Below are 26,567 nucleotides of genomic sequence, written 5' to 3' on the forward strand. Positions count from 1 at the left end.
CTGGTTAGGTCCGCCTGCGAACCATTGCCGAAGTCCTTGTTCTGGGTCCCCAGTAGCGTACCAGGATTTGAGTACGCGCAATGATTGGTCCGTGAAGAAAAACAATTTTTCGACAAGATTGGTAATAGCCAATCAGGTTAAAGGGAAATTTTAAACGAACTTCCGCTTGTTCGTTGAGTCCGTTGGGGGTCCAGAACAAGGATCTCGGCGCTGTTTCGTAGACGTCACTAGATGATGTTAGATTACGTCTGCAACACAGGCTACAGAAAAAAAGGACTCCCAAAGACATAATATTAAGTTCTCATATGTTATAGTGTGATGTGCGGCCTCAACTCGGAAAAGACAACGAGATCCCAGGGAAAATGCACTTAATTGAACACTCCCCATAGGGATTTTCACGACCAATGAAACGAATAGAACTGAGAACCGGAGGCAAACCAGTTGGCTATTTACAAGTTCAGCCGAGAGAAAAGCTTAGTCGGGAACTACCTGGACCAAATTCAACTGGTGGCCAGAACGTAACTAGTATTTAACCCGAGATCACTGGATCCCATGGCAATTGTCCTAGCCGGTGGGGTGCACTGCCTTCCTTCTCGTTAGCATGCTGTGTAATAATAATCAGAAATTGAAAATGAAGTTGGAATCGAAGTTTAACCAGCTTTTCTTTCTGTCATTTCTGGCTAACGTTGTGGAACAATGGAAACAAAGAAGGCTCCTCTATTTTCTCCCAGCCATCCGTGTTGCAGCCAACAAAGAGTATACTTTCCGGAAGCTAGAATTCCTTTTGTAAAGACAAGAACTATCGAGCTATTTACGAAAAATACTGTTGCGCCAAAGGAAGCCGTTGAAAAGAAAGTTAGCAGGAAGGCTTAATTAAGGTCCAACTGAAGTGTTACGGGAATGAAGGCTCCTTACTGCGCTGCTTCGGAAGCTTTAAATTTTTAACCGACCGCAATCAACGCCTTGTTGTACGTGGCACTTACTCATCCTTGTCTCATGTAAGGTTGGGTGTTCCCCAGGGCATTTTTATGGGCCCGATTTCAGTAAAAACTCTATTTTCCTGAAATTGAAATTGACTCTGATTCTTACAAATTTACTAATTCTGAAACTGGACTGTTTAAAATGGATTGTATTTTTAATGGTCAAAACGGTCGTCACAGAGAAACTAAGGTAAGAATTTTGTTACACTTTTTCAAGATCTTTGTTTATTTCCTACAGAATGTCACAAGGCGTTGGACTTGGGATTCTTGATGGACTCGTCTTACACAATTTCGCCATCGCTCTGGGAACAGGAGAAATCAATGGTCGTGACTTTATTGGATAAGATGGACGTGTCACCTCTTGGAACACATATGAGTGTCATGACATTCAGTACTGAAGTCGAGTTTCCTATTCCATTTAATGGGTATAACGATGTTGACGATTTAAAAAGGAAAATTACTGTACTGCCCTACCACACTGGATGGTCACGCACAGATCTCGGATTGACTGCCGTTAAAGAACGAATGTTTGATCACCATGCTGGAGCCAGAGATGCAAAGCGGGTGCCAAGGGCTCTTGTGGTGTTCACAAATGGCAAAACAGATGGTAAGACTTGCATGTCATTCTGAAACGCCCAGTCAGGTGATCGGGTTGGTACAAGTACCCGACTTGCACCAAGGAGCGTTTATTCTTTAAATATACCTCATTCCAAAATGGCGGCCATTTTAGCATTCTTTGTTTGCTTTCAAATTGACGTCTTTAGCTTGTATGTTTCGTTTTCCCATTTCAGACCACGTGATGTTCTCAAGAGAATTCCTCCATTGTATTTTCATAAGTTATTCGTACATAAGCACGTGCGTAAGACGACATTAGAAAGAAACCGCTCTCTAGAGTAATACCACGTGGTCTGAAATGGAAAACAACAGGTACAAGCTAAAGAGGTCAATTAGACATTTTTGCCTCGTTCTTAAACTTAAAATTCAAAAGAATATTTAACCTTGAACAAGGCAACAAGGGCTAATTTTCAAGCAAAGAAAGGAATGCTAAAATGGTGGCCATTTTGGAATGAGGTGAATGTCTAGCTACTTGGTACAATAGAAATTTTAAGAACGCGACGTTTTGGAGCCTCGGACGGAAACTGGAAGTGAACATTTCGCTTGCCAGCATAGTGGACTTCCCAGAATTTCAAAGTAATCGTCTCTACTAGTGATAGTTAACAATACAAATATGGTTGAGCGAGGACAGGTTAAATAGGAAAACAACTCACTTCCGGTTGATGGTACGAGGCTCAAAAATGTCGCGTGCGTAAGCTTTGTAATGTGACTCCACGAAAGTATTAAAATGCCAAAGTGGGACACACTGCTGGTGCACTTTTCTTTTAAGTCATTCTTCCTGGGGATAGAAAAAAGAAAGCGATAATGCATTAGTTTCTGTGTACAGTATTCCCCATTCGTACAATATCTTTAATTTTCAGGATCATCAGATCAGAATCTCAACTGGACACAGATGGTGTCTGAGGCCGCAGATGATCTCAAACATGCAAACATCAAGGTCTTTTGCGTCGAAATAGGAGACGCGTTGCTCCAAGATATGACCCAAATAGCAAGTGATAGCTCTTCGGTGTTTTCACAGACGAACCTCGACGGCGTATTGAAAGAGTTAGTTGATATGGGTGCGGAAACATGCAGCAGTGGTGAGTTAATTGTCACCTTGGTTGGTTTCTCAAAGTTACTTATTATATATTCATCATTATTATTATAATTATTATAGTGATTATACTAATGATAATAATAATAATAATAATAATAATAATAATAATATTATTACTGGCCGCTCAAAGGAAAGCCGACTTTTGCAAAGTTCTCACTCTGTCAGCGATTCCTATGGCCTTGACCATACCTAGCCTGTTCCAGGCTCTCAGATAGTCGAGAAAAGGAAAAGAACTGCGTGTGAAAAGCGAGTGGGGGCTTGGATCGAGGCGAGGCGGGAGAGCCTGTAAGCATCTCTTTAAATTCTTCATTACGCCCACTTTGCAAATAACCTTTCGCATGTCAAAATGTCAGTGTCAAAGTGTTGAAAAAGGGCGGCATTGTGTGGTCCCACGCGAGTTCAAGCGCGATTCTTTTATTGTTGTTCAGAGGTGATGCGTTAATTCTTACTTGTGCGAGTACGTTAGCCAGAATTTAAGGCACTTTCGACGTATTAAAGTCGAACAGACACAACTTTTGCTCGAATCTGAGGGCTTGTACGTTTGGGAATACTTTAAGACACTCGGCGACAGAGTTGACCTCTTTCTTTCGTGCTCCGCGCGTGAATCAAAATGATGACGAAAGTGTTGATGTAAACTGTCAAAATTGACCAATCAGAGGGTATACCAGGAGCTGGTATACCGGAATGAAGAATTTAAAGAGATGCTTACAGGCTCTCCCGCCTCGCCTCGACCCAAGCCCCCACTCGCAGTTCTTTTCGTTTTCTCAACTATCTGAGAGCCTGGAACAGGCTAGACCATACCCGACATAGCCCTTCTAAAGGAGCAATAATTGACATTGGGATACAAAAATGGCTACGAACGTGAACAACAGAAAACCCAAAAAATTGACTTTTAACCCTACTTTAGTTTTGATATTAGAATCGATCATTTTTTCTTACGATTGTAATAATTCTGAGTGAACAAAGCCACAATGGGAAATATGCATCGTCATGCGAAGTACTGCTACTTGAACGTTTTTGCCTAAAAGGTCCCCAACTGACGAATGAAACCTTTAGTATTAGAACAAAAATAAAATATTTAAAATAATGGCAAAGGGGTTAGAAAGGCTAATTAAGGCTTAAAACTGACACACTGTGATTCAGGCTTTGTGGTAGAGAGTAAAAGGGGCTTAATATCTACGACGGCGCAGTCTGCTAAAACTTCATCTCAAAATATAACGTTTGTCTATCATGTCTTTCGCAATTATTCCTTCTCGTTAACGTCCTACTATGTGGGCGAAGTAACCTAAAAATACATTGGCACGAGCGTCTTCAGAGTGAAAATTGAGAATAAAAGATTCTCTGCTCCATGCTCACGTTGTCTTTAAAACCTCAAATTTTGTGAGGATTTATTTGTGCTCAATTAACCAATAATATCATAGTTTTGTGACGTTGTGGGTGCCGTAGCCGTTGTCGTTTCTTAAGCCTCCTATTAGGGACCTTAAGATTTACGACGGAGACGTCAACGAAAACGTCACCCTAAAATATAACTTTGCTCTATTATAAGTCTTTCGTGATTATTCCTTCGCGTTCACGTCGTACAATGTGGGCGAAGTATTCTAAAACTAAAACCGTACGAGCGGTTTCAGAGTGAAAATAGAGAATGCATGGCTCTGTGTTCCATGCTCACGTTGCCATCAAAATTTGGTGATTTCACGTCGTCGTTATGCAGAGTACCGCAAAGATACTTGCTAAAATGCGTGCTGTACGTGCAGCACGATTATATATGCTCTTTTAACTAATGATGTCATTGTTTTGTGGCGTTGTCGTCGACGTCGCCGTCGTAGATCTTAAGGTCACTATTAACGAATCTGAGACGGTACCTCACGTTTAACTTTTTTTTTTTTCATTGCTATTCTTCCTGGGAAAGAAGATTACCCTGAAACAACTCCATTGCCTTCACCATATATGATGTATCCACCTACACCAGCTCCCTATTTTGCTCCACATCCAGCGCAATATCCTACACCTCAACCCGCAGTGAATCAGCTCGCACAATATCCTGCAGCAGCTGCAGCAGTTCCCGCAGGCTCCTGTCAGATTCCTCAATGTACATATCCATCTATTTGCATCACAGCCGCTATTTACCAGACTTGCATTGCTCCAACTACGACGGTGCCCCCGAATAGCACGTGCGCAACTCCCGGCCAGTGTTTGACAACACGGACCATAATTGCGACAGACACTACCACCGTAACTGACACGAAAACTCAAACCCACGTGTTAACAAACACACATTATACCACGAAGACAAGCACTGCTTTATTGACCAGTCACGTGCCTGTTACTACGACAAAAACCTTAACAACGACGAGCGTTGGCGTAGTAAATGCAACAAATACTCAGACTTTGACCAGCACGGCAGTTGTCATGTCAAGCGCTATAGAGACAAGCACGGCTGTGGTTACTAGCACAAGTCACAGCACCGAGACAAGTACGGCTGTTGAAACCAGCACTGCCATAGCAACGTCAACAGCTGTCGTCACGGCAACAACTACGTCTACTAACATAGCCAAAAGTACACAGGTCGCCACCTCCACGAAAGTAACCACGGCCACTTCAACGTTGATCACCACCAGCACTGGAGTGACAACGAGCACTCACGTTACCACGGCAACCAACACGAACACTGTTAATACGACTCACTTTGCCACTGAAACTTTGACGAAAACTTTAACTACTACAGCAACTCACAGAACAACTATTACTCACAATTCTACCAATCTAATTACAGCTACGGCAACCTCTACTGCCATTGCCACAAGTACGGCTCTTTTAACATCTACAAGTATTGCAAAAACCACTGAGACACTTACTGCTACCAGCACTGCAATACAGACACAAACACTTACCAACACGATTAACCAAATCTTGACGCAAACTCAGACTCTGACAGCTACCTCGACTGCCGTTGTTACTACATGCAGCTTTAACTGCAGTACGATTGGTGAGTTATTAGTATTTTATCAAGTGCAGTAGTGGTATTGTAAGAGGGGTTTCAATTGGGATTGACAAGCATTGTGATTGGCTTAAAGGCCCACCTTCAACAGACAGTCGTTTCGACCGCTTGTTTTTGTTATGGAAATTCGCATTGCTTATCGTAGCGATGTGATTGGATAAATTTCAGCTTCGTCGGGATTTTCATATATGAAAATTGTTCCGCGTCACGCAATGCCTGAGGGTGAACGTGGGCCTTTAAAACTACGCAACATTTCTTACGTCACAGCCCATCAAAGAGAATCATGACTTGCGTGCACGAATTTAATAGCACCTTTGGCAAATTATATATACTTTAAATTCTAATTGGCTAATTGTGCTGCTTTCTCTTTGCTGCGATTGGTCTATTTAGTACTATTTTTTTTAAATACGAAACTCTGCAAAGCTCGATTGTATTTGTCCTATTTCGAAAATTAATTGCAAAGCCAGGACCTCAGAAAGAGTCGACCATATGATCATAATCACTGTATAGCTAGCTGCAATGACAAGTATTTTCTACATATATATGCAAATGCTTTTTAGAAAAATGTATGTGCAATTAGCTAGCACTCGGCACAGTGGACTTGTTCTCATAGCAACTACAACGGCAACGTATTTAAACATATGATAAGAGTTATCTTTCTCCTTAACTGAGAGGATCATCTTGGAGAAAAACTAGTATGGGATTTGATTTTTTTGTGTCTGTGCGCTTAGAAACCTTTCCGGTGAAGAAGCCGAGGCTACAGTTGACCTTGTTTATGCGACAAACACCGTCGTTTTTTGTCAATAAATCATACGTTTGGACTGTAAATTAATTTGTGTGCTTATTGGCATGGAGAGAAGCAATGATGCTTGCATTAAAACATGGTCAACGGCAACCTCGCTTTCATCCAAAGGCCAGGTTACAAAGCAAACGACTATAAAGACAAGGGACCAGGTCCTTGTGACGTTGACCAAGTACCATTGAACCTTCACTCACAGCTTTAATAGGTCGTTTATGATTTCGGGGTCCGAATGATACATTTCTCGACTTGGAAAGTGACATCGATCTCATCGTGACGTGCCTTCGTTTTGCTATTTGTTTGAAACAGTGCTAATTTGTCTCGTCAAAGCTCTTGCTAGTGCCAAAATCCTTAGCGTGCGGATATATCGATCGTGTTTTCATAATTATAGATCTATTTCTTCTTATCAAGTTTTATGGAATGTTTTGGTGACATAGGTGCGATCGCTACGATAAAAATATCGAAAACCCTAGGGTATGCTTAAAGGGAGTTAACGTTTGTGTTTTGCACAGAAATTCCCAAGCTAACGCTTGTTCTCTTCATTGATTACCTCTTATATGGAATGTTTTCCACGTAGCAGAACTCAAGTGAACGTTTTTTTCTGTGTTGTGTTTAGGGCCTACGCCAAGTTTCTCGTCCACACCACCACCGGAAGCAGAGTGTAAGTACCAAAGGGATCGGTGAAAACGAGAAAAGAAAAAAAAAATCACTCTTTGTTAGAAAAAAAATAATGTACAACATAAACGACATGGAATAATCTTGAAATACTAAACCAGCCCAAACTTTCTCGACGATTTCGTCGTTGTGGCAGTTGCGGTTTCTTCAAATCCCTAATAAAAGAACGAGGTGAAGAAACCGCGCATAGGGGGGTAAGCCTTTTTTAGAAAAAAAAAAAAAACATACTTAGCCGTTTTATATTCTTTGCAGCATCGGCGTCGATAACTACTCCGCCACCACCGACCCCACCGGGTAAGGTAACAAAGGATATCAACATAAAACAAATCTGAACTTGTCTTTTTTTTACTTTTAGTTTTTGAAAATTCAAATACTTCTTTCTTCTGTGGTAGGGAAGAATAGCTAACAACTGTCTCATTACTGTCGTGCTATGGGTCTTTGAAAGACTCGCTTTTACGCGTTAGGAATGAGTCTGTGAAAATGGATTTAACCTCAGAACTGTACAAGATCAGATTCGCCAACAATATTGACAGTAATGCAAAATAATAATGAAAAAGAGATGTATAATTTTGGCAGGGAAGCTTGAAAGAGAATTTCAGAGGAGACGCCACAATTCTTCTGACTTTTGACTTCCGTTTCCGTGATGTGCAAAAATAACTTTGCTGAAATTGACATATTGGGCTACTCGCTCTCCTTTATTTTCTCTTGATAACGTATATTGTCGCGTGTTGGTGCCTAAGGTGTCATTTTGAGTATTCCTATGGGAAAATAAGCTAAGTCCAATAAAAATTCATCAAAAGAAAACAAGCATTATGAAACGTTAAACTAAGATGACGTCTTAAGTCAGACTTGAAATGACTTCGAAGTAAAAATAAAAAATACGACGGAACATAACATAGCTTTTATTGCATCAATTTCAGAATGTAAACGGGCTCTTGACCTTGGTCTTGTCATAGATTCATCGGACAGCATTCACCTCGAAAACTACCAGTTGTGTTTAGACTTCGTATCCAACCTTACAACTTCTTTCATGGTGTCGAAGAGCGCCACACATTTTGGCGCAATTGTATTCAGCAGCACTCCAATCCTTCAATTCAACTTCGCAGACGCCAGATATTACAAGAGAGAACGTCTCCGTGAAGCTATTAAGAATTTTACGCATATAGCAGAAGGAACCAGAACTGATCTAGCCCTTTCTCTTGCAAGCAAGGAGTTATTCTCCATTCAGGGTGGAGACCGGCCAAGTGTGCCTAATGTACTGATCGTTATAACCGATGGTAGAACAAACCCACAATCGAGCCGGCCATATCCAAAGGTTCTACAACCACTTAAGGTTAGTGGACTGAGCTGTATTATAGGGACTGGATTGAATTAAAAGAAATGGCTCGTCGAGACTTCGAGTCATCTAAAATCGATATACATTACATTGGACACATGGAAATAAAATGCAGCTTGGTCTATCAGTTTGATTCCAGTGATTAATCAATTTCTGTTCTGCGGAAAAGTCATTGGAACACGCACAGTATGCAAACACAAAACGCAATTTTCCCGCCCTCCCATTAGATTACATTATTTCAGGTGTTTTTGCCTCTCGTTTAAACTCCTCTCTCCTCCATTAAATGTTCCTTGGACAAGACGATGTCTTACACCCTAAAACAACGTTGTCAGAGAGGCGGTCCGGAGTTGGAAAAATTATCAGGGCGGGCGGCGATACATAGATAGATTATGACTATACGGGAAACAAAAAATGGGATGAAAGTGTCCCAATAATGTTAACCAAGTTTGAGGATACTACAAAAGTTCTGAATAACAGGTACCTATGGATTCATTATTGAATTTCTGATTGAAATTTGACAGAAGAAAAATGTCACAATACTAGCTGTTGGAGTGGGAGCGCAAGTTGACCGGACAGAGCTTATAACTATAGCATTGAATGATTCGAATCATGTGTTTATGGTTGAGAGATACAAAGATCTTACACAGATTCTCAAAAGTTTATCTGAGGAATCTTGCAATGAAAGTAAGTGTGCCTCCCTAACTTTGATAAGGAATCTCTTGAATGGTGCGTATGCCTCCTGGTCTAATGGTTAGCAAATAGAGGCCAGGCTGATGAAAGAAGAATTCCCACACTGTTTATGCTTACTGAGCTCACTGCACGGCTTCCTCTCATAGTGCTTATTATTAACCGTGAAAATAATTGGAGGAAGAATGCGAGATATCTTAACGAAAATCCCAAGAAATATTTACCACACGTTTCCTGTGTTTGCACATTCTCTAAATCATAGATTCTTAACTTTCATTTGGACTTAGAAATTGTTTTTAGTGTTATTGGCCAGGGGATTGTCAAAGGAAACCAAATTGCGTCTCTCTTGGGCTTACATCTTTTGCTAGTCTCTTGTGGCGCTTTTGATCCGCGTCGATTCCCCAGTAAGAACTTGACAACTTTCTTTGAAGTCATGTATCAAATTTAAGAAAAAGAAAACTGTTCCAATTTTTGCCCATTTCCTAACATTCGTCGGCCCTCTTTAAACGAATTATCTTATTTCCAGCCTTAATAGCGCATCCGCCGACTTTGGAGCCAGCTCCATTCCTTTTCTCATCACCCACGAATGAGAGTAAGTACTGTTCCTGTTAAGTTATGCAACTGACCTCTAGCCGGCTAGGGGTACTCAAAGGGATTCACACCCATGATCTGCGAGATATTAGAGTTATATTCCTCCAATATTGAGATTAAAGGAGCCATATCTGTTAAGAGCAGAACAAAGCAATGTCGAAATAACTTTGCCCTAATAGTATAAAACCAGCGTTTCCAAAGTTTTCAAATTACCGAAGACGTTGGAAGATGCTCCGAAGGCATTTTCGGGGTTGCTGAAGATGTATGATAATAGCGCTCAATTTCCAGAGGATTAGTTGGGTACACCAACATGGCGCTGTCCATTGTTTAGGTACACCAACATGGCCGCCGTGACGTCACGTGAAAACACTCTATTACGAAAAGAAATAGGCCATCTTTTGGAGGACAATATTTCTAACGTTTAAAAATAGAAGAACCGTAGCCAGGGTAAAACATATTAAAAAAGTATTATAAAAAACGTTCACTGGCTATATACAGTTAAAAATTTTCGAGCTTTCGGCTGTCAGGCTACAGCCTTCAATGGAAATGAATGGAAAAAATGATGACAACTACAATATATACAAAAATAGGTGAGAAAAAGAATATAAAAACGCGAAAAAATATTTGTCAAAAAAACTAATTGTTCTTTTTTAAAAGAATGGAGTATTGATTAGGGAGCGGCCTAGAATTGTTAACTGCATGATCTATCGAAGCGGTGTGCCAAGATTCCAGTGTCTTGCGGGTACGAGAAGAACCCTTGTCAATCACTTGGGAATTTTTAAAGTCAATAGAGTGATTTGAAGACCAAGCGTGTTTAGCGATGTTGGAGCCTCTTGCGTAAGACTTCACATTCCTCATATGTTCTTTTTTTCTGGTTTCAAAGAATCTGCCAGTCTCGCCAACATAACTCCATGGGCAGTCGGCACAAGATATTTTGTAAACCACGTTAGGTTGAAGATCGATCGGAGGGCGGGACTTAGGAGAGGGAAACTCCTGTTGTAAAGTCTTGAATGGCTTGCTGACAACTCGAATATCATGTTTTCTAAGGAGTCTAGTTAGAGGCTGAGAAATGCCATTAATACAGGGGAGGACTGCATAATTGGAGAATTCGGAGGGTGCAACCCATTTAAAAAACATGCAAACAAGTTCCTCAGGTGTTGGGATGGGATTTGTTCGCTGAGTAGAAGATTTCTTCTTTAGAATGTTGGAGATAACATTTTGGGGGTAATTGTTAGATCGTAGAGCGTCGATGACATGAATAAGTTCTTTCTCTTTTCCTTGTTTTGTGCTCGGGAGATTAGTTGCGCGATGTAACAAAGTCTCAGCTGTACTGGTCTTGTGTCGTTTGTCATGATGGGAGAAGAAATCTAGATACCTATCAGTGTGGGTTGGTTTACGGTAAACCTCAATAATGAGATCATTATCCTTGCGAGTAACCAAAGCGTCCAGAAAGGCGATCTGGTTATTGTTTTCTTCTTCGATGGTAAAGGAGATGTGTTGATCGATACTGTTGAGTGTGTTATGGAAAGAGTCAACGGCGTTTCTTTTAATGATACAGAAACTATCGTCAACATATCGTTTCCATACTTTAGGTGGAACGGGAGTTGTGTTGACGGCCATCTCCTCGATTGCTTCCATACATTTTCTGAAACTATCGTCAACATATCGTTTCCATACTTTAGGTGGAACGGGAGTTGTGTTGACGGCCATCTCCTCGATTGCTTCCATACATTTTCTGTATCATTAAAAGAAACGCCGTTGACTCTTTCCATAACACACTCAACAGTATCGATCAACACATCTCCTTTACCATCGAAGAAGAAAACAATAACCAGATCGCCTTTCTGGACGCTTTGGTTACTCGCAAGGATAATGATCTCATTATTGAGGTTTACCGTAAACCAACCCACACTGATAGGTATCTAGATTTCTTCTCCCATCGTGACAAACGACACAAGACCAGTACAGCTGAGACTTTGTTACATCGCGCAACTAATCTCCCGAGCACAAAACAAGGAAAAAAGAAAGAATTTATTCATGTCATCGACGCTCTACGATCTAACAATTACCCCCAAAATGTTATCTCCAACATTCTAAAGAAGAAATCTTCTACTCAGCGAACAAATCCCATCCCAACACCTGAGGAACTTGTTTGCATGTTTTTTAAATGGGTTGCACCCTCCGAATTCTCCAATTATGCAGTCCTCCCCTATATTAATGGCATTTCTCAGCCTCTAACTAGACTCTTTAGAAAACATGATATTCGAGTTGTCAGCAAGCCATTCAAGACTTTACAACAGGAGTTTCCGTCTCCTAAGTCCCGCCCTCCGATCGATCTTCAACCTAACGTGGTTTACAAAATATCTTGTGCCGACTGCCCATGGAGTTATGTTGGCGAGACTGGCAGATTCTTTGAAACCAGAAAAAAAGAACATATGAGGAATGTGAAGTCTTACGCAAGAGGCTCCAACATCGCTAAACACGCTTGGTCTTCAAATCACTCTATTGACTTTAAAAATTCCCAAGTGATTGACAAGGGTTCTTCTCGTACCCGCAAGACACTGGAATCTTGGCACACCGCTTCGATAGATCATGCAGATAACTATTCTAGGCCACTCCCTAATCAATACTCCATTCTTTTAAAAAAGAACAATTAGTTTTTTTGACAAATATTTTTTTGCGTTTTTATATTCTTTTTCTCACCTATTTTTGTATATATTGTAGTTGTCATCATTTTTTCCATTCATTTCCATTGAAGGCTGTAGCCTGACAGCCGAAAGCTCGAAAGTTTTTAACTGTATCTAGCCAGTGAACGTTTTTTATAATAATTTTTTAATATTTCTAACGTTCTGTATTTCTGTGACTTGTTTCTTGAGAGTTAAAATGCTGTCACTGAATTCTTCATCAGATCTCCTGCAGCCTCTTAAATCTGATCAACAAGTTCAGCCAAAGGTTGGGTTATACGGTACGTAATCTCATGATGGTCTAGTTTCTGTACTGGTCCGCATGTACCAATTTTCGGCGTCATATGTGCAAGAAGTGAATACGTCGTTTTCTTCTTCTTCTTTTTCTTCTTCTTATTATTATTGTTATTATTATTATTATTATTAAAAACAAACAAACAAAACAAAACAAAACAAAACATACCATGCCTCAATTTTTGCTTGCCAGTAATTAATAATTAAGGGTTTATCATCACATATTTTATTTTCTTCTACCACTGAGTCTACAATTCGATGAATCTTCGGCTCCTTCTTGCATCGCAACGAAAGGGCGAGCTGTTTTAGTTGCCATAAACATGAAATTGCGTGAAATTCTGGCCAGGAGGTACCAAAGTTTTGAGTACAACCAATATATCATCTACACAGAGGGAAGGGCAAAGGGCTAACGCTCGAAACATCATCTTTCAAATTTCTCTTCTTAGGTGAATTTACCATATTAAACCGTTGATAAACCTGCTTCTGTATTTTACTTCCCCACCGACGCAGCTCTATAGTTTGTGTAGAAACTAAACCTTAATACACCGTATACAACATAATTCATTGACTTCAATGAAATGGGTTGGATACCAGAGGTTATCCGTATCGAGGGTATTCGCCCGCAGCCGGATGTAATCCACTGAGAGTCGATGGATAGGGGAGTACTGAACCCGAGTAACAGGAGAAAAACACTCAGAGTCAGATTGAAATCGACTGAAACTCAGCCCACATATGACCTCGGGGAAGAGGGTTGAACCCAGGTCGCAGAGGTGGAAGGAAATAACTTTAAGACTGTAATTTCATGATGATCTTTCCTTTTCGAATAAGGTAACTGCCCTGTTCACTTCACGAAGAAAGGATGTTTCAATGACTTGAGAAATCCAAGGCCTTTGCGAAAACTGATGTTTACCGATCTCGATGAGAATGCTGTTAAATACAGCGGTTTCCCTGTGGACTGGGGAAGATTTGACTCTTATCTTGAGGATGTGGCTTGTCGATGTGCCCAGGTGTCAAAGGCCAAAGGATTTACGCACTTTGGAATAGAAGACTTTGGTGAGTGCGCGTAAGTTGAAGTCAACAACAACAACAACAACAACAACAACAACAACAACAACAACAACAACAACAGTGAAGTTATTTGCATGACTATAACAATACATCATTGCAAAAGCGTCGAAAGCGTGATAATTACTACGCAGTAATCTGCTTATCAGGGTACTACATACATGACGAAAGATTATATTATCGCGACGTTTATCCAATATTCCAAATTTGTCTCTCATTTGAAAGCACGATGAGCTAAACTCAATCAACTGAAGATAAGAATTCATTAGATGTGATATCAAATTTTCATGTGATAATTTTCGTATATCATCATTTTTTGTTTCACGTTACATCAGTACCCTAAGTAATTGGAGACGGAGGACGCTTTCCATTTGACAGAACTGGTCGGAAAGGCCGGACAAGTGGAAAGAAGAAGACTACGACGCTTTAAATTAACACACTTCAAGGATGATATATACTCCCCTAGAAAAATTCATGGGATTATCAGGGAAGGTTTCCTTCAAAATGTTGCATTTTCTTTGCAAACTGTCAAGTTGGGCTGGCCAGTTCTGACAAAAGGAAAGCGCCTTGTGTCACCAATTGACGAATGTAAGATCACGATTACCCAATATCGTCATTTCCTAACCGAATCTCTGTACTTTACAGGAGAATGCTGGTCAGGAAAGGACTCTGAAAGAGTATATAACAAAGACGGTTTATCTCGGTTCTGCATCACCAAACAATTCGCTCAGTGCAACGCAAATGACAGAAATGCTTGTAGTGGAAACAAGACAACAATCTTTGTCTATTCGATTCCAGAAAATTATGAGGCTCAACAAGGTATAGAGAGCACAGAGCAATTATTTATAATGTAACCTGAGCAGAAGTGACGCCACATCATCACCCCCCTTTAACCAGTTTTGAATAAAGGTCTTTTCTGTTGGTTTTCCAGCTAATTCTGTCTGGGATGCTCGATGAACCCTGAGAACGCGTTAGCCAAAGTCACCTTATATATGCTTCTAGCACGATCTTATCAAGCGACACCCTTTGTAAACAGTCCGTAAGACTGTAAGAAAAGATGATCTGAAGTGCTCTACTTGTAGTTGTGTATGTATTTGAGCCACAGTCCAGCACTTGAACAGCACATACCAAGGTCTATACAAGGCAGCCGCTTGAAAATAGTAGTATCAGTTACTTTCAGTACTTCCTTATTTTAACTGATAGTTTAGAAAGGGCAGAACGACTTTGCCCTCATGTGCTCATGTCTTCAAGAAAACCATCCACTCACTGAGTTAGTTTACGCTGTTGTTAAGCGAAGGACTGTCTGGATTTACACTGACGTGCAAAAACGTACTTATTGTTTTGATTTAGTACTACGTCTTAGTTGTTTTCAAAAAAGCATTATGTAACCTTTTTCATTGAACTTGCCTTGTTTCTTTTTAACCGTAGATAAGGCTTGCTTTACCCAATACAAGAATATAGGTTGCTATGCAGACAAACAGCTTTCTCCTCGCCCGATACCAGACCTCATCTTCACCGATTTAGACAAGGATTCCCCAAAATACAGTGGCAATGAAGCAAGGCTCGGAGAATTGGATACGTACCTTAGTGACGTACTGTGTCGGTGTGCCGAGCAAGCACAGGAGCTTGGGTACAAGTTTTTTGGAGTGCAAAATCATGGTACGGATCATTTGATGCAATAATTCTAATACTCTTTGGTCAAAGGCCTTATAAATGGATGTGATATATAGGCGCAATCCAGATATGAGATTGCAGTCTGAGAAATAGAGTAGATCTCGAAAGATATAGCATGCCCTTGTAGCTCTCAGTTATGGAAAAAGAGAGAGAGAGAGAGAGAAGGTGGACCAAATTATAATCTAAAACGGGAATTGAAGAGGATTGATCTGGAGCTGACGGGGTACTGATACATGTAGTGATAAAACCAGGGCTTATGAATTGATGTTTTGCATAAGCTGGCTAACTGGAGTTGGTTTTCGTTCTCGATATCCTGCTCTAAGGGTACTCTTTCCACGCAGTTCTATTTTCTTTTTTCCCAGTTGGCAAGGCTATTACCTACAAAAATGTACCCTTGCTTGGTGTTACCTGCCATAACCGTTTTTCAGTTTCGTGTGCATATCTTTCTAGTTACATTCTTGATTAGGTGTACGCTGTTCACCAGCAAATAGAGGTTTTGCACGGCAGTCATGTTGCAATGGCATGAATAATGAAAATGTTTTGCATTAGAAAGAACATTTGTTCCTATAGGAAAAAAATAATCTATTGTTCCTGCCATGCAACATGGCTGCCGTGCAAAACCTCCATTTAAACTATTTAGTCTCGTAATGGTTTTTGTCTCTCGGAATATTTTGGTTTCGTTTTTAAGGCGAGTGCTACTCAGGACCGAAGGTGGAGATATCTTACGACAAAGATGGACCTTCAAATCAGTGCATCACAAGAAACTTCAGGGAATGTGACCGAGGAAATCTGGGAAATCCGAAGGACTGTGTCGGGACGCAAGGCGCAAATTACGTCTACAGAATAATTGGTGTTAAATCTTAGAAGTGATATACGAGGACATTCCCATTACTTAAGGAGGAAACGTTAATGAGTTGCTTAGTAGGGGGTCAGTTAAGCGAGGACAACGGTGACGTCGACGAAAACGTCACTCCAAAATATAACTTAACGCAATCGCAAGTATTTCGCGATGATTCCGTCTTGTTCGTCCTGTGGAATACGGGCGATCTATCCTGTAACTGGATGGGTACGAACGGCTTTAAACTTGAAAGACAGAAAATGAATGGTTCATTCTTATGTGGTTACGTTGTCGTCAATCCAAGAGGAGTCACGGAAATTCGTGCAGCACATGCAACACGTCGAATTTTCCCCTTTTAACCAATAATATTCTTGCTTTGTGGCGTTGTCGTTGCCGTAGCTGTCGTAGTTAGGTTGCTTAAGCTCCCAATTCTTTATTCGTGGCAATTTAAACCAACAATGCTCTTAAATTGGCTTTCACATTACCATAAGGACCAACCGTACAAATGAAGTGACGAGATAAATTTATGAAGAAGGACTTTTGTAAAATGAAATGGTGATCGTCAACATCAATTGATATAGAACGGAGAGACCAGGACTTGATGATGCTGTTCATTGCCATGTCACTCCCTCGGTTGTTTTGTTGAGAACGCGGGCAAAGAAACCCACGGGAATTCGTGCTGCACGTGCACCACGATTATCTTTCCTTTTTTAACGAATAATACTCTTCTTTTGCGATGTTGTCGTTGCCGTTGTCATTGCGTTTGCTGAAGACTTTAATTTATGAGCATTAGAATAAAATCTTTATATATGCATTTGGGATCGTATAAAGGCGATTGCATTTCGTGATTTATGGGCATGAGTGATGTTTTGAAAGTTTTCAAAATTTGAGAAGCTATCATGAGTGTCCAGAAATCACGAAACGCAAGAGCACCTTCATACGGTTTTATATTTATTATATACTCAACAAAATTACTCCATCACTTTGTTTACATAGCAAATTCGGAATTGCACTTTATAATAGGGGCGTAGCCAGCTGGGGTCCTCGGGTGCCCGTGACCCCCTCTTTGTGACAACAACATAATGCAAACCAAATATGTGAGACTGGAACAGGGTAATTTATGTCACTTGGTACTTACTTTACCTATGCGGATATTTTGTAGGTTTGTCCCTCCCCCTACATTCATCCGAAAAAATGTCACTTGCACTATAAAATAGCGTGGGTATATATCGACATGACAAACCTGTAGGTAACCTGGGTGTGAGAGAGTGCTAACCCCTAACGCCCTTGTATGACCTCTTTTGCACTCTAGAAGCTATTTATGCATTAGTCTTTGAGCAATCAGAAACGTGATATTATGTTGAGGTCATATTAGTGTAGATTATTTTGTTTATTATAAAGTGCAAGGCATATTTTACGATTTCAGAGAATTTTATTTTAGCATCCTGTCGTTTTTAAAACGAAAACTACCATAAAGGCCATAAAGATACTTGCTATCATAAGGATGCCTTAGGTATTTGCCACCCAATGGGGGGACCAACAGAAGGCAGATTCTGTATTTAGTAAATTGGTTTCATTGCTAAGCAATGCACAGCCTTATATTAGTGATTTGGATTATTTACCAACAGAAATAACTTTTGACAAAAACGCGATGAGGATCAATGTGCATAAATTCTTACTCTTTGTTTGTTGTCGGTTCCAACAATGACCGAACCTCAAAGACATACGAATCGGTCGGTGTACTATTCTAATTAAGTTTATCCATTTCCATATAGTTTGCATGCTCAAAATGAGTAGATAAATAAATATAACTAAAGGAACCGAAACTGTTATCTTTTCAATTGTTTCCTTATGCTTCATGTGTTACATTCTGTAGGTATGATTAGCCGTACTTTTGAAGATAGTCTTGTAAAATGCTATTGTAGTGATGTAATGGTTGATTTATTTCACATGCTCATATATGGGAAATATGACGTACTCGAGTAGTGGGGAAGTAGAGGGCCTCTATGTATTTTCGGCTTTGTTTCTCATGCAGAAATTTATCTAGATTTACGCTATATGCTAATGAGGGACGCGAGTCTAAAACAAAGGATTCCGTGTATAATACGCATCTCAATTTTCGGGGCTGTTTTAGCGGAAAAAAGTGCATATTATAGACGGGTAAATAGGGTATTCAATTTCGAAAATTCCAAAAGAATACCGTTGTTTCCCACATCGGGTTGGTGTTGTGTCACCTTGCTATTTTTTTTATTGTTCTTCACTTTACAAAATCCAAAAGAAAAAAAAAATCCTTTGGATTATTTAGATAAAATATGTTATCTTACAGCTGCTGCTTAAATTAGTTGTTAATTTTTTTAAAATTTAATTAACAACAGTTGAATTTTCCCTACTACTTATTTGACGGACATGGACAACTGTTGTTAATTGAATTTTAAAAAAATTAACAACTAATTTAAGCAGCAGCTTTAAGATAACATATTTTATCTAAATAATCCAAAGGATTTTTTTTTTCTTTTGGATTTTTTAAAGTGAAGAACAATAAAAAAAATAGCAAGGTGACACAACACCAACCCGTTGTGGGAAACAACGGTATTCTTTTGGAAACGAGACGCACCATCACGTGGTGAAGTTAGTAGTTAATTATCTCGAGTCAAAGAGGTCACTGGTTACTCGATGGGCACACAGTCAAAGGGTTTATGTACGTTTGAAAATTTAATGGGAAGATTTTTTTGGTTCAGTTGAAGATCATCAAGCGTGCACAGGCCTCGCGTCTTCTCAAATTGGATCGGGTTAAACCCCATGGACTGGTTGTCGAAAGAAGTATAACTATAATCGCGGTTTTCAACAATCTTTTTTTTTCCCTTTGTGAACTTGAACGTGAGGTAGACAAAGGCTTTCTTCTCTCGACTCTGTTTTCGAAAATGAACAAACCTTGGCATTCCAGGATGAAAAAGGTAACGGTAGTGGATTTATATACCACACATATCGCATACAGCCTCTTCCCTGGTGTACAACTCTCAGAGAGATAGACCAAAGGTAGGGATCTCTCCCCTACTCTTCACAAACAGTGTATGGGTTCTTTAACGTCCACAGTGTTGATTCACAGGGAAGGATTTGAGACCGGGGCCTCGCACTGAAAGTAAACTATTTGCCGGATGAAATTACAAAGGCAGCATTCTCTGCTCATTCATTCTTAAAAACCCGCGATCTCCCGCACGAAAACTCCGTTGTTAAACCAACTGAGCCTCCGGTGGTAAGTAAAATGACGTCGAACAAAGTTCTGTTAGGCGCTGAACACTGCTTAATGATAGCCCATTTTTTGTCATTCATCTAGTGTACAACATAACTTCAGAAACATGAAACCTATATGTGAAAGACATATATATGAACTTCGATAAGATGCGTTTTAAGATTTCTTAGATCTCCGCAGTTGCGAACGTTGAAGTACTAGTACTAAAAAAGTAGAAAGTTTAAGTACCTGTGTTTTTGAGACACGGACGGCAACCGGAAGTGAACTGTTTTCCCTTTTAACCTGTTTTCACGCATTTACATTGCTAAGTATCTTTTCTCCATTAGAGATGATTAGTACAAAAATCTGGGAGACACCACTGTCCTGGCACGCGAAATTTTCTCTTCCAGTTCCCGTCCGCATCTCAAAAATGTGCGTGCTTAAGCTCCCTATAAGGGAGACGGCAACGTCAATGAAAACGCCCCTTAACGCCATCGCAAGTACTTCGCGATTATTCCGTCTTGTTCGCGTTGGACAGTTCACGCGAACTATCCTGTAACCAAATGAGCACGAACGGTTTTAAAACAAAATAGGAAATGAATGGTTCACTGTTATATGCTCACGTTGTCGTCGAAATCTAAAATTTAGTGGAAAAGCAGAGAAACCCACGGAAATTGTAGTTGGAGCAACATTATTTTTCCTATTTTAACCCCAATAATATTCTTTCCATTGTGGTGTTCTCATTGCCATAGCCTTCACTCGACATTTTCAGAAAAGGCTTTTCTGAAAATCAAGGCCACATACTAAGAACCAATATTCTGTAGACACAGTAGGACATTCGTTACGATAGCATGTGGTCCATTTATGACGACTTTAGAGAGAAGGCTGTTTTGTCTTAAGACCATAGGTGGTTGATTGGGTCGAGTACTTTAACACCTGCTAAAAAAAACCCGGGTAAATTATAAATATTACCGATTTTATTTCCTACTGTACTTCTGCCTCTTTGAAGTAACTATCATTTCTTCCCTGGTAAAGCATTTTTCGTCCGTTGGTATTTCAGCAAACTTTAGGATGGAGATAATGACAGGATTCGCATCTTCTAGTGACGTAATGGTGGAATGGTCTCAACGCGAAATGTCTCACCAAACTGAAAAGTGGTCAATTTGAGAGGCAAAATCCAACCCGCGCACCATACCTTGTGAACTTTTGAGATATTTTTTTTCAAATATAATGAAGCTTATGTTAAACATTCGTCAATTCACTTGCCAAATATGCGCTCTTCATTTTGTCCTGTGGTCCGTTAACGGAACATATTATGTAAAACCAACAGGTAAGACAGTAAATCAAATTCTATAGCTAAGTAGATACTAACGACCACAACTGTGCGTTCACCAAGGCGTAAATGTTGATAAACAACCTGCTAATTCAAAAGAAAACAATCTCCTTATCCAATGCATGCAGGGGCTTAACATCGCATCCAGAAATTGATAACAATTCCAAAATTAATGGAATCTATCCTTGACGGACCTTTAAACAAGGCGTTGCCACTAAAAGAAATTCAGTTAGGACCAGGATTGTTTTCATACATTTCCTTCAAGTTATAGTTGTTTGTTACAATCGCAGCACTTCGTACCTCCCGCGACTGAGAAAAAAATATCTCTCGTTGCTGCCTCCTACAGCATGTAGTCGTGATAAATTCATTACTCCTGAGTGGAAGGTCTCGAAATTCACGTGAAGAAAAGGACGGCATGACATTTAGGTGAAGTCATCAAGGAAACGACAAGTTTCAAAATTTTAACCGGATTCTGGATTTTAAGGTCACCGTTGCCAATTAAAATAATATTTTTCCCAAAAAAAGCATAAGCGAGAATTGGAAAAACGAAACCGACATTAACAATACAAGTAGAAAACATACGAGAACAAAATTTAAAGTCCACGCTTAGTAGCACTGAAGTTGCCCGCAAACTGAGCAGCCATGTTAACAGGTTTGCCTAAACCCTGCCTGTAGATATACATTTAGTCATCTATGGTAAATTTCTGACATTTTGAGGAAGACGCTGAAGGTAAAATGAAAGGGGAGAGTACAATCACTGTTCATGCTAAGGAGCCATTTTTCCCGCTCCCATTATGGCGTTCTCTCGTTTAAATCAACTTTCATTCCATTTTCCCTGGGGAAAAGCCTCATTTCTCAGTTAGGATAATCCCGCACTATTTCCACAGAGCGGCTAAAAAACAGTGACATGGAATGAGCTAAACAGCACAGATTTAAATCAGTGCACTTCTTGCTTTATGATTTTTTTCCAGTATTGCATTAATAAATTTTCTCCTTTTGTAGGTCGATACGAAATCTCGGAGACGCCATTGCCGACTTCGGTCATTGAGCAAATCCAAAAGAACCAATTTACTCTTGTTCAAGGTCTTGTTTCTCCAACAGGTGCCTTGGTACAAACGGCTACTGCTACACCTTTGCCTAAAGCACCAATGCCAGGTAACATGCACAAAAGTGCTCTTCTCGATCCCTGTCGAATACGTTTCGGTAGTAACCCATGAATTCGAAGCTGCCCTACATTGCTGCATTTTAGAATCGTAGTTCAAGCACTGACGTGAGCACTTACCACTTTCCCTATATGACTAGATTGCTTGAATGTGAAAATTATGGGCTAAGTATACTCTATACTCTTTAATGTCCTCGAAGGCATTTTACTCTATGTACTGCGGTTTTGGTCCTTTTACACCTTTGCATTTAGAAATGAACGTGTATTTGAAGTGACGGTTATGAACGAAAAGGAAAAGTGATCCTCGATTTTATCTGGACAATTCATAGCAATTGTCTCTTAGAGACACCTGAAAATAGACAATTGAAAACCACAGAGGTCATGACTTCGAATCCCGTTGAAGACACCTGAAAATCTTGGTGTCTGTAAGAGACTGAGAAAATTGCTTACATTGTCCAGATTGGTGCAAGAATGACTTCTCTCTTTCGACTTTTGCATCTGATGGCACTTTGATAGAGATCTATCAGTGGTCAGGACGGATAGATAGTGTATATACAAATGTACCACACTCTAAATTCATATTTCTTTTTAGTAAATAAAGCAATGAAATAATTTTAATTATTATTAATAATTTGCTTAATAATTAATAATTATTAGCATCAATCAATTATTAATTATCAATTAATAATTATTAATAACTATTAATTTTAATTTTAATTATTATGAAGGAGCAGTGATTTCTGTTAAAAACGAAAATAAAGGGGAAAGAAAGGGCATCCCCCATATACATGCCCTTTTCATAGGTAATATGGCTCAGTTTATTTTTAGATCGACTCCCACGCTGTGCAGCTCCCAAGGAGATTAGGCAACAGCCAATAATACGGAAGGAATGTATTCCACAAAGATAGCCCACGCTCACAGAACACATTCCTGCCATAGAATTGGCTGTTGCCTAATTCCCGTGGGATCTGTACAGCGTGGGAGTGCGGATGCCCTTTCTTCCCGCTTTATTTTCTCTTGCTCCTAATGTACAACACAAAGCAACTGTGAGACAAAAACCTTATGCAACAAACAATTTTGCTCTTAAGGTGGCTTAAACCAGTTTCAAAAATTTCAAGAGATCTTGTAATTGGAAAGATCGACACTACAACACTTAAACAAATAACACCAATGTTATTGTACCATATGAAACATCAATTATTGCGAAAAAGATTCAGTCATTTTTGCGACGTAACAAGATACCATGGCAACAGAAAATCCTTGCAAGTACACCCTATTTTTTGGATTTAGTTGCTAATATCTGAAATACTCGATGACCCCATTTTTTATTGCACAAACGTGATCAGCAGGCCAAGATAAAACTCTCTGCAAAGTTTAAAAATATTATGTGGGGCGGATTAGGAGAAACCTTAAATTTTCAATTATTTAACGAGGCTCTGAATCCGCTCCACAGATTTTTTTAAAACTTTGCAGAAAGATTCATTCTGGCATACTGATTACATTTCAGAAGTAAAAAACGGGGATCACCGAGTTAGTTTTTGAGATATGAGCAGCTAAAGCCAAAATATGGGGTGTTCTTGGAGACCTTTCCTGTTGCCACCGTAATTTTGCGTCACAAAAATAACCAGCACTAACTGGTGTTTGATATGGTACCATAACATTGCTGGTAAGTGATAAAGTGTTGTAGTGTCAATCCTCCTAATAAGAACGTTTCTTTCATTTCCAGTGTTGAAACTAGTTTGAGCCACCTTAAGGCCGTGTCAAAGGTAGACTTACAACAGCGTGGCTGTCTGTTACCAGTAAACATGATATATGAAATTTCAACATCTTTCATCAGGTTGCCCTGCGCCATCGACCTGTCCATGTCCATGTCCACAACCTTCCTCTGGTATCCATCCTAGTGCTCTGCGTCTTATTCCCAACACTGGTAACAGCTCCCAAAACTGCCCCCACTTATGTATCTGCATTTGTGTTGGCGTCATCTCGCCCAAGACAGTAAAACCATCCTCTCCTGGGAAGCCCCTTGACTCCAAGGCAGACTCCTCTTTTCCAGTATCATTAAAAGTCAAGCCTTTGGAATTCGGTTCTATCTTAACCAATGGCTCTTTCATAAAATCGAGCCAACTGGCAGGAACGCATGCGGATTCTTCTGCTTTTGCTACCGAGGCCACGCCAACGGTCCCAGCGGCTGCATTTTCCAAAGTTTCTGTCGCTGGACCACAGTAACCTTTCAATCCACTGCCCTTCCGTAACGGGTGCAGAATACCCTTGAAATTCAGACAGTTATTCTAAATTAAGCTTGTTAGAAAAGGCTATTCGTCATGTAATCTTGAGTGTAATGTATGGACCTCGAGGTGATGGTTTTAGAAGAACCTTTCAAAGATTTGTTTTTTTTTATCAGAGCGCAAACACCAACCCTTGAGAGAATTAGATTTAGATTACTAGCAGTAGACCTCGTTGGTATGGTATCAAGAATTTATTAAGGCCGGGACACACTAGGCGACAAGTCGCAGCGACATGTCTCTGCGACAAGTTGCTCCATGTGTACTACTTGCAAAGCAAGTCGCTGCGACACGACGCCTGTTCGGTGCATACGCAGTGATCTCGTATGAGGGGAAATGTTGACTAGTTTTCTAATTCAATATGGCTGACCATATGACGCTCTCTCATTGGTTCATTTATATTTTGTCGCAGCAACTTGTTGCCGGAAGTGTACACACTATGCGACAACTCTGCTTTCGCTAATTTTGTTGCTGCAATAAGTCGCACGAATTCAAACCAGCGCACGAATTCAAACTGGTTTGAATTCGTGCGACTGATCGCGGCGACAAAATTTTTAAGAGCATAAATAATCGTGCTGCACGTGCAGCATGGATTTTATGACGGATTATTGCGGCACTGCACGATGTGAAATTGCCAAATTTGAGGTTTTGACGACAACGTGAGCATACAACAGATAATCGTTCATTCGCTATTTTCACTTTGTAACTGCTCGTACCAATTTATTTTAAGGATACTTCGCCCAAATTATAAGAAGTGAACGAGATAGAATAACTGCGAAAGAATTATGATAAAGCAAATATTTCGAGGTGACGTTTTCGCTGAAGTCACCGTCGTAGATCTTAAGGTCCTCTATTATTTAGATTGTGTTTCTTCTTAGTCAAGAACGTTTTAGAAATGAAAAGTCACCTATTCTCTTATTAGCTAAAGGTTGTAAAGTTTTCACCACTAATGAGCTTTTTATCTATTGTTACTAACACGTTTTTGAGACAAAGTACATGACTTCAATATAGAAGAAGCTGGATTGAACCGCGTTGAGCAAGACCTTTTTCATTCACCATATAGAGTAATCATATTGAGTAATTAGACTTGTATTCCCTCTTCTGACATTGTAAATTCATGTTAAACAAATTAAGACAAAACTGTAAGAAATGCTTCAAAGGAATAACTATTTTTTCCATGCTGGTTCCATAAACTGCTGTCCTGGATGAACGTTTTAGGGATATTTTTCAGAAAGAAACAAATTTTACCGTTTTAAAATTCATTACTTCTGTCGCCTTACCTCTCAAACAATCCTATAGTTCTCCTGACCACTCCTAGCCCCTGATGTTTCAAGTCGATGTACTGCACCTTACATTGTCGAGGGGAATACTGGGATAGTGGAAATAGTCCCTTCCTGATCGCGAGAGAGCACTGAAATGGTTAAAATGTCCTTGCTCAAGTTTGCGAACAGATATACCACTATCCATTGGATAACGTATTATCGAACAAAAAAACGTCATCGAAAACAATTGAGAAATCCACTTTATTTCTCTACTAAGTTAAAAACGCTATGTACTATTCGAACAAGTGGGGCCTGGATTAACGACCCCACAGGATTTTCTTTGATGCAAGAAAAGGAAAAAATCAACTAAGCTAGAAATGTCATCCTGTTTCTTTTGAATTGATTGGTTCAAGATTACCGTATATGACTTATAAGAAGGGGAATAAATGTTAATGACTGGGGCTTCGGTTATATTGATTCCTAGTTTGCGATTGCAATGAAACAAATTATCTTAAGAATAATAACAACTGTCACGCTAATCGCCGTCGCAAGTACAGCAACGACGCAGCTCAGCGAGGCCGAACCAAAAGCATACTATAGCGCTTCTCGCTGCCGCTATACGGTCCATGTGTGCTCTTGGATCACAGCTTACAGCCAGCTGGAATGAGCTCAGTGTATGCTGGATTTTCCTGAGGGTGGGGGGGGGGGGAACACAAACTCAACCCAGTTATGGCGTTGAGTCCGGGAATCGAACCTGGGCCACATTGGGGAGAGGCGAGTGCACGTGCTCTCAGCACTGCACTATCCATACTCACCTAAAAAAGCAGTTAATAAACATTTGTCTGTCTTAGGGACCAACAAACGTTTATTAACTGTTTCCGTAAACATAACCACATGATTGGCTGGATATCGAGTTAAGGTCTTAAATCACCAGCGAACTAACACTCTTGAACTGTCGAGGGAATTT

At 40.0% G+C, this 26,567-nt stretch overlaps 2 protein-coding genes across 3 annotated transcripts in view; both read left to right on the forward strand.

Moving 5' to 3' along the window:
- The window catches only part of LOC137982845 (uncharacterized), a 21,910-nt gene extending 3,758 nt beyond the window's left edge, over positions 1 to 18,152 (forward strand). The window contains exons 3-15 of the mRNA XM_068829999.1: positions 1,219 to 1,587; positions 2,456 to 2,674; positions 4,601 to 5,677; positions 7,105 to 7,149; positions 7,416 to 7,457; positions 8,084 to 8,496; positions 9,021 to 9,183; positions 9,713 to 9,778; positions 12,686 to 12,742; positions 13,584 to 13,808; positions 14,466 to 14,639; positions 15,249 to 15,479; positions 16,183 to 18,152. Of these exons, the coding sequence (XP_068686100.1) occupies positions 1,219 to 1,587; positions 2,456 to 2,674; positions 4,601 to 5,677; positions 7,105 to 7,149; positions 7,416 to 7,457; positions 8,084 to 8,496; positions 9,021 to 9,183; positions 9,713 to 9,778; positions 12,686 to 12,742; positions 13,584 to 13,808; positions 14,466 to 14,639; positions 15,249 to 15,479; positions 16,183 to 16,358 (3,257 nt within the window). The 3' untranslated portion in view covers positions 16,359 to 18,152. The remainder of the gene's footprint in view (positions 1 to 1,218; positions 1,588 to 2,455; positions 2,675 to 4,600; positions 5,678 to 7,104; positions 7,150 to 7,415; positions 7,458 to 8,083; positions 8,497 to 9,020; positions 9,184 to 9,712; positions 9,779 to 12,685; positions 12,743 to 13,583; positions 13,809 to 14,465; positions 14,640 to 15,248; positions 15,480 to 16,182) is intronic.
- Positions 18,153 to 19,208: 1,056 nt separating this feature from the next.
- Positions 19,209 to 25,722, forward strand: LOC137983344 (uncharacterized). Of its 2 annotated transcripts, XM_068830546.1 has the most exons (4): positions 19,209 to 19,286; positions 20,622 to 20,891; positions 21,897 to 22,049; positions 23,894 to 25,722. In XM_068830546.1, exons 2-4 carry the CDS (start codon positions 20,792 to 20,794, stop codon positions 24,280 to 24,282), a joined length of 642 nt encoding a protein of 213 aa, XP_068686647.1. In that variant the 5' UTR covers positions 19,209 to 19,286; positions 20,622 to 20,791; the 3' UTR covers positions 24,283 to 25,722. The 2 variants fall into 2 exon arrangements, with proteins under 2 accessions (XP_068686647.1, XP_068686646.1); XM_068830545.1 differs by lacking the exon at positions 19,209 to 19,286 and having other exon boundaries at positions 20,556 to 20,891.
- The last annotated feature ends 845 nt before the right edge of the window (positions 25,723 to 26,567 follow it).

Source organism: Montipora foliosa, chromosome 13 (assembly GCF_036669935.1).
Source record: "Montipora foliosa isolate CH-2021 chromosome 13, ASM3666993v2, whole genome shotgun sequence".
Classification (NCBI taxonomy): Eukaryota; Metazoa; Cnidaria; class Anthozoa; order Scleractinia; family Acroporidae; genus Montipora; species Montipora foliosa.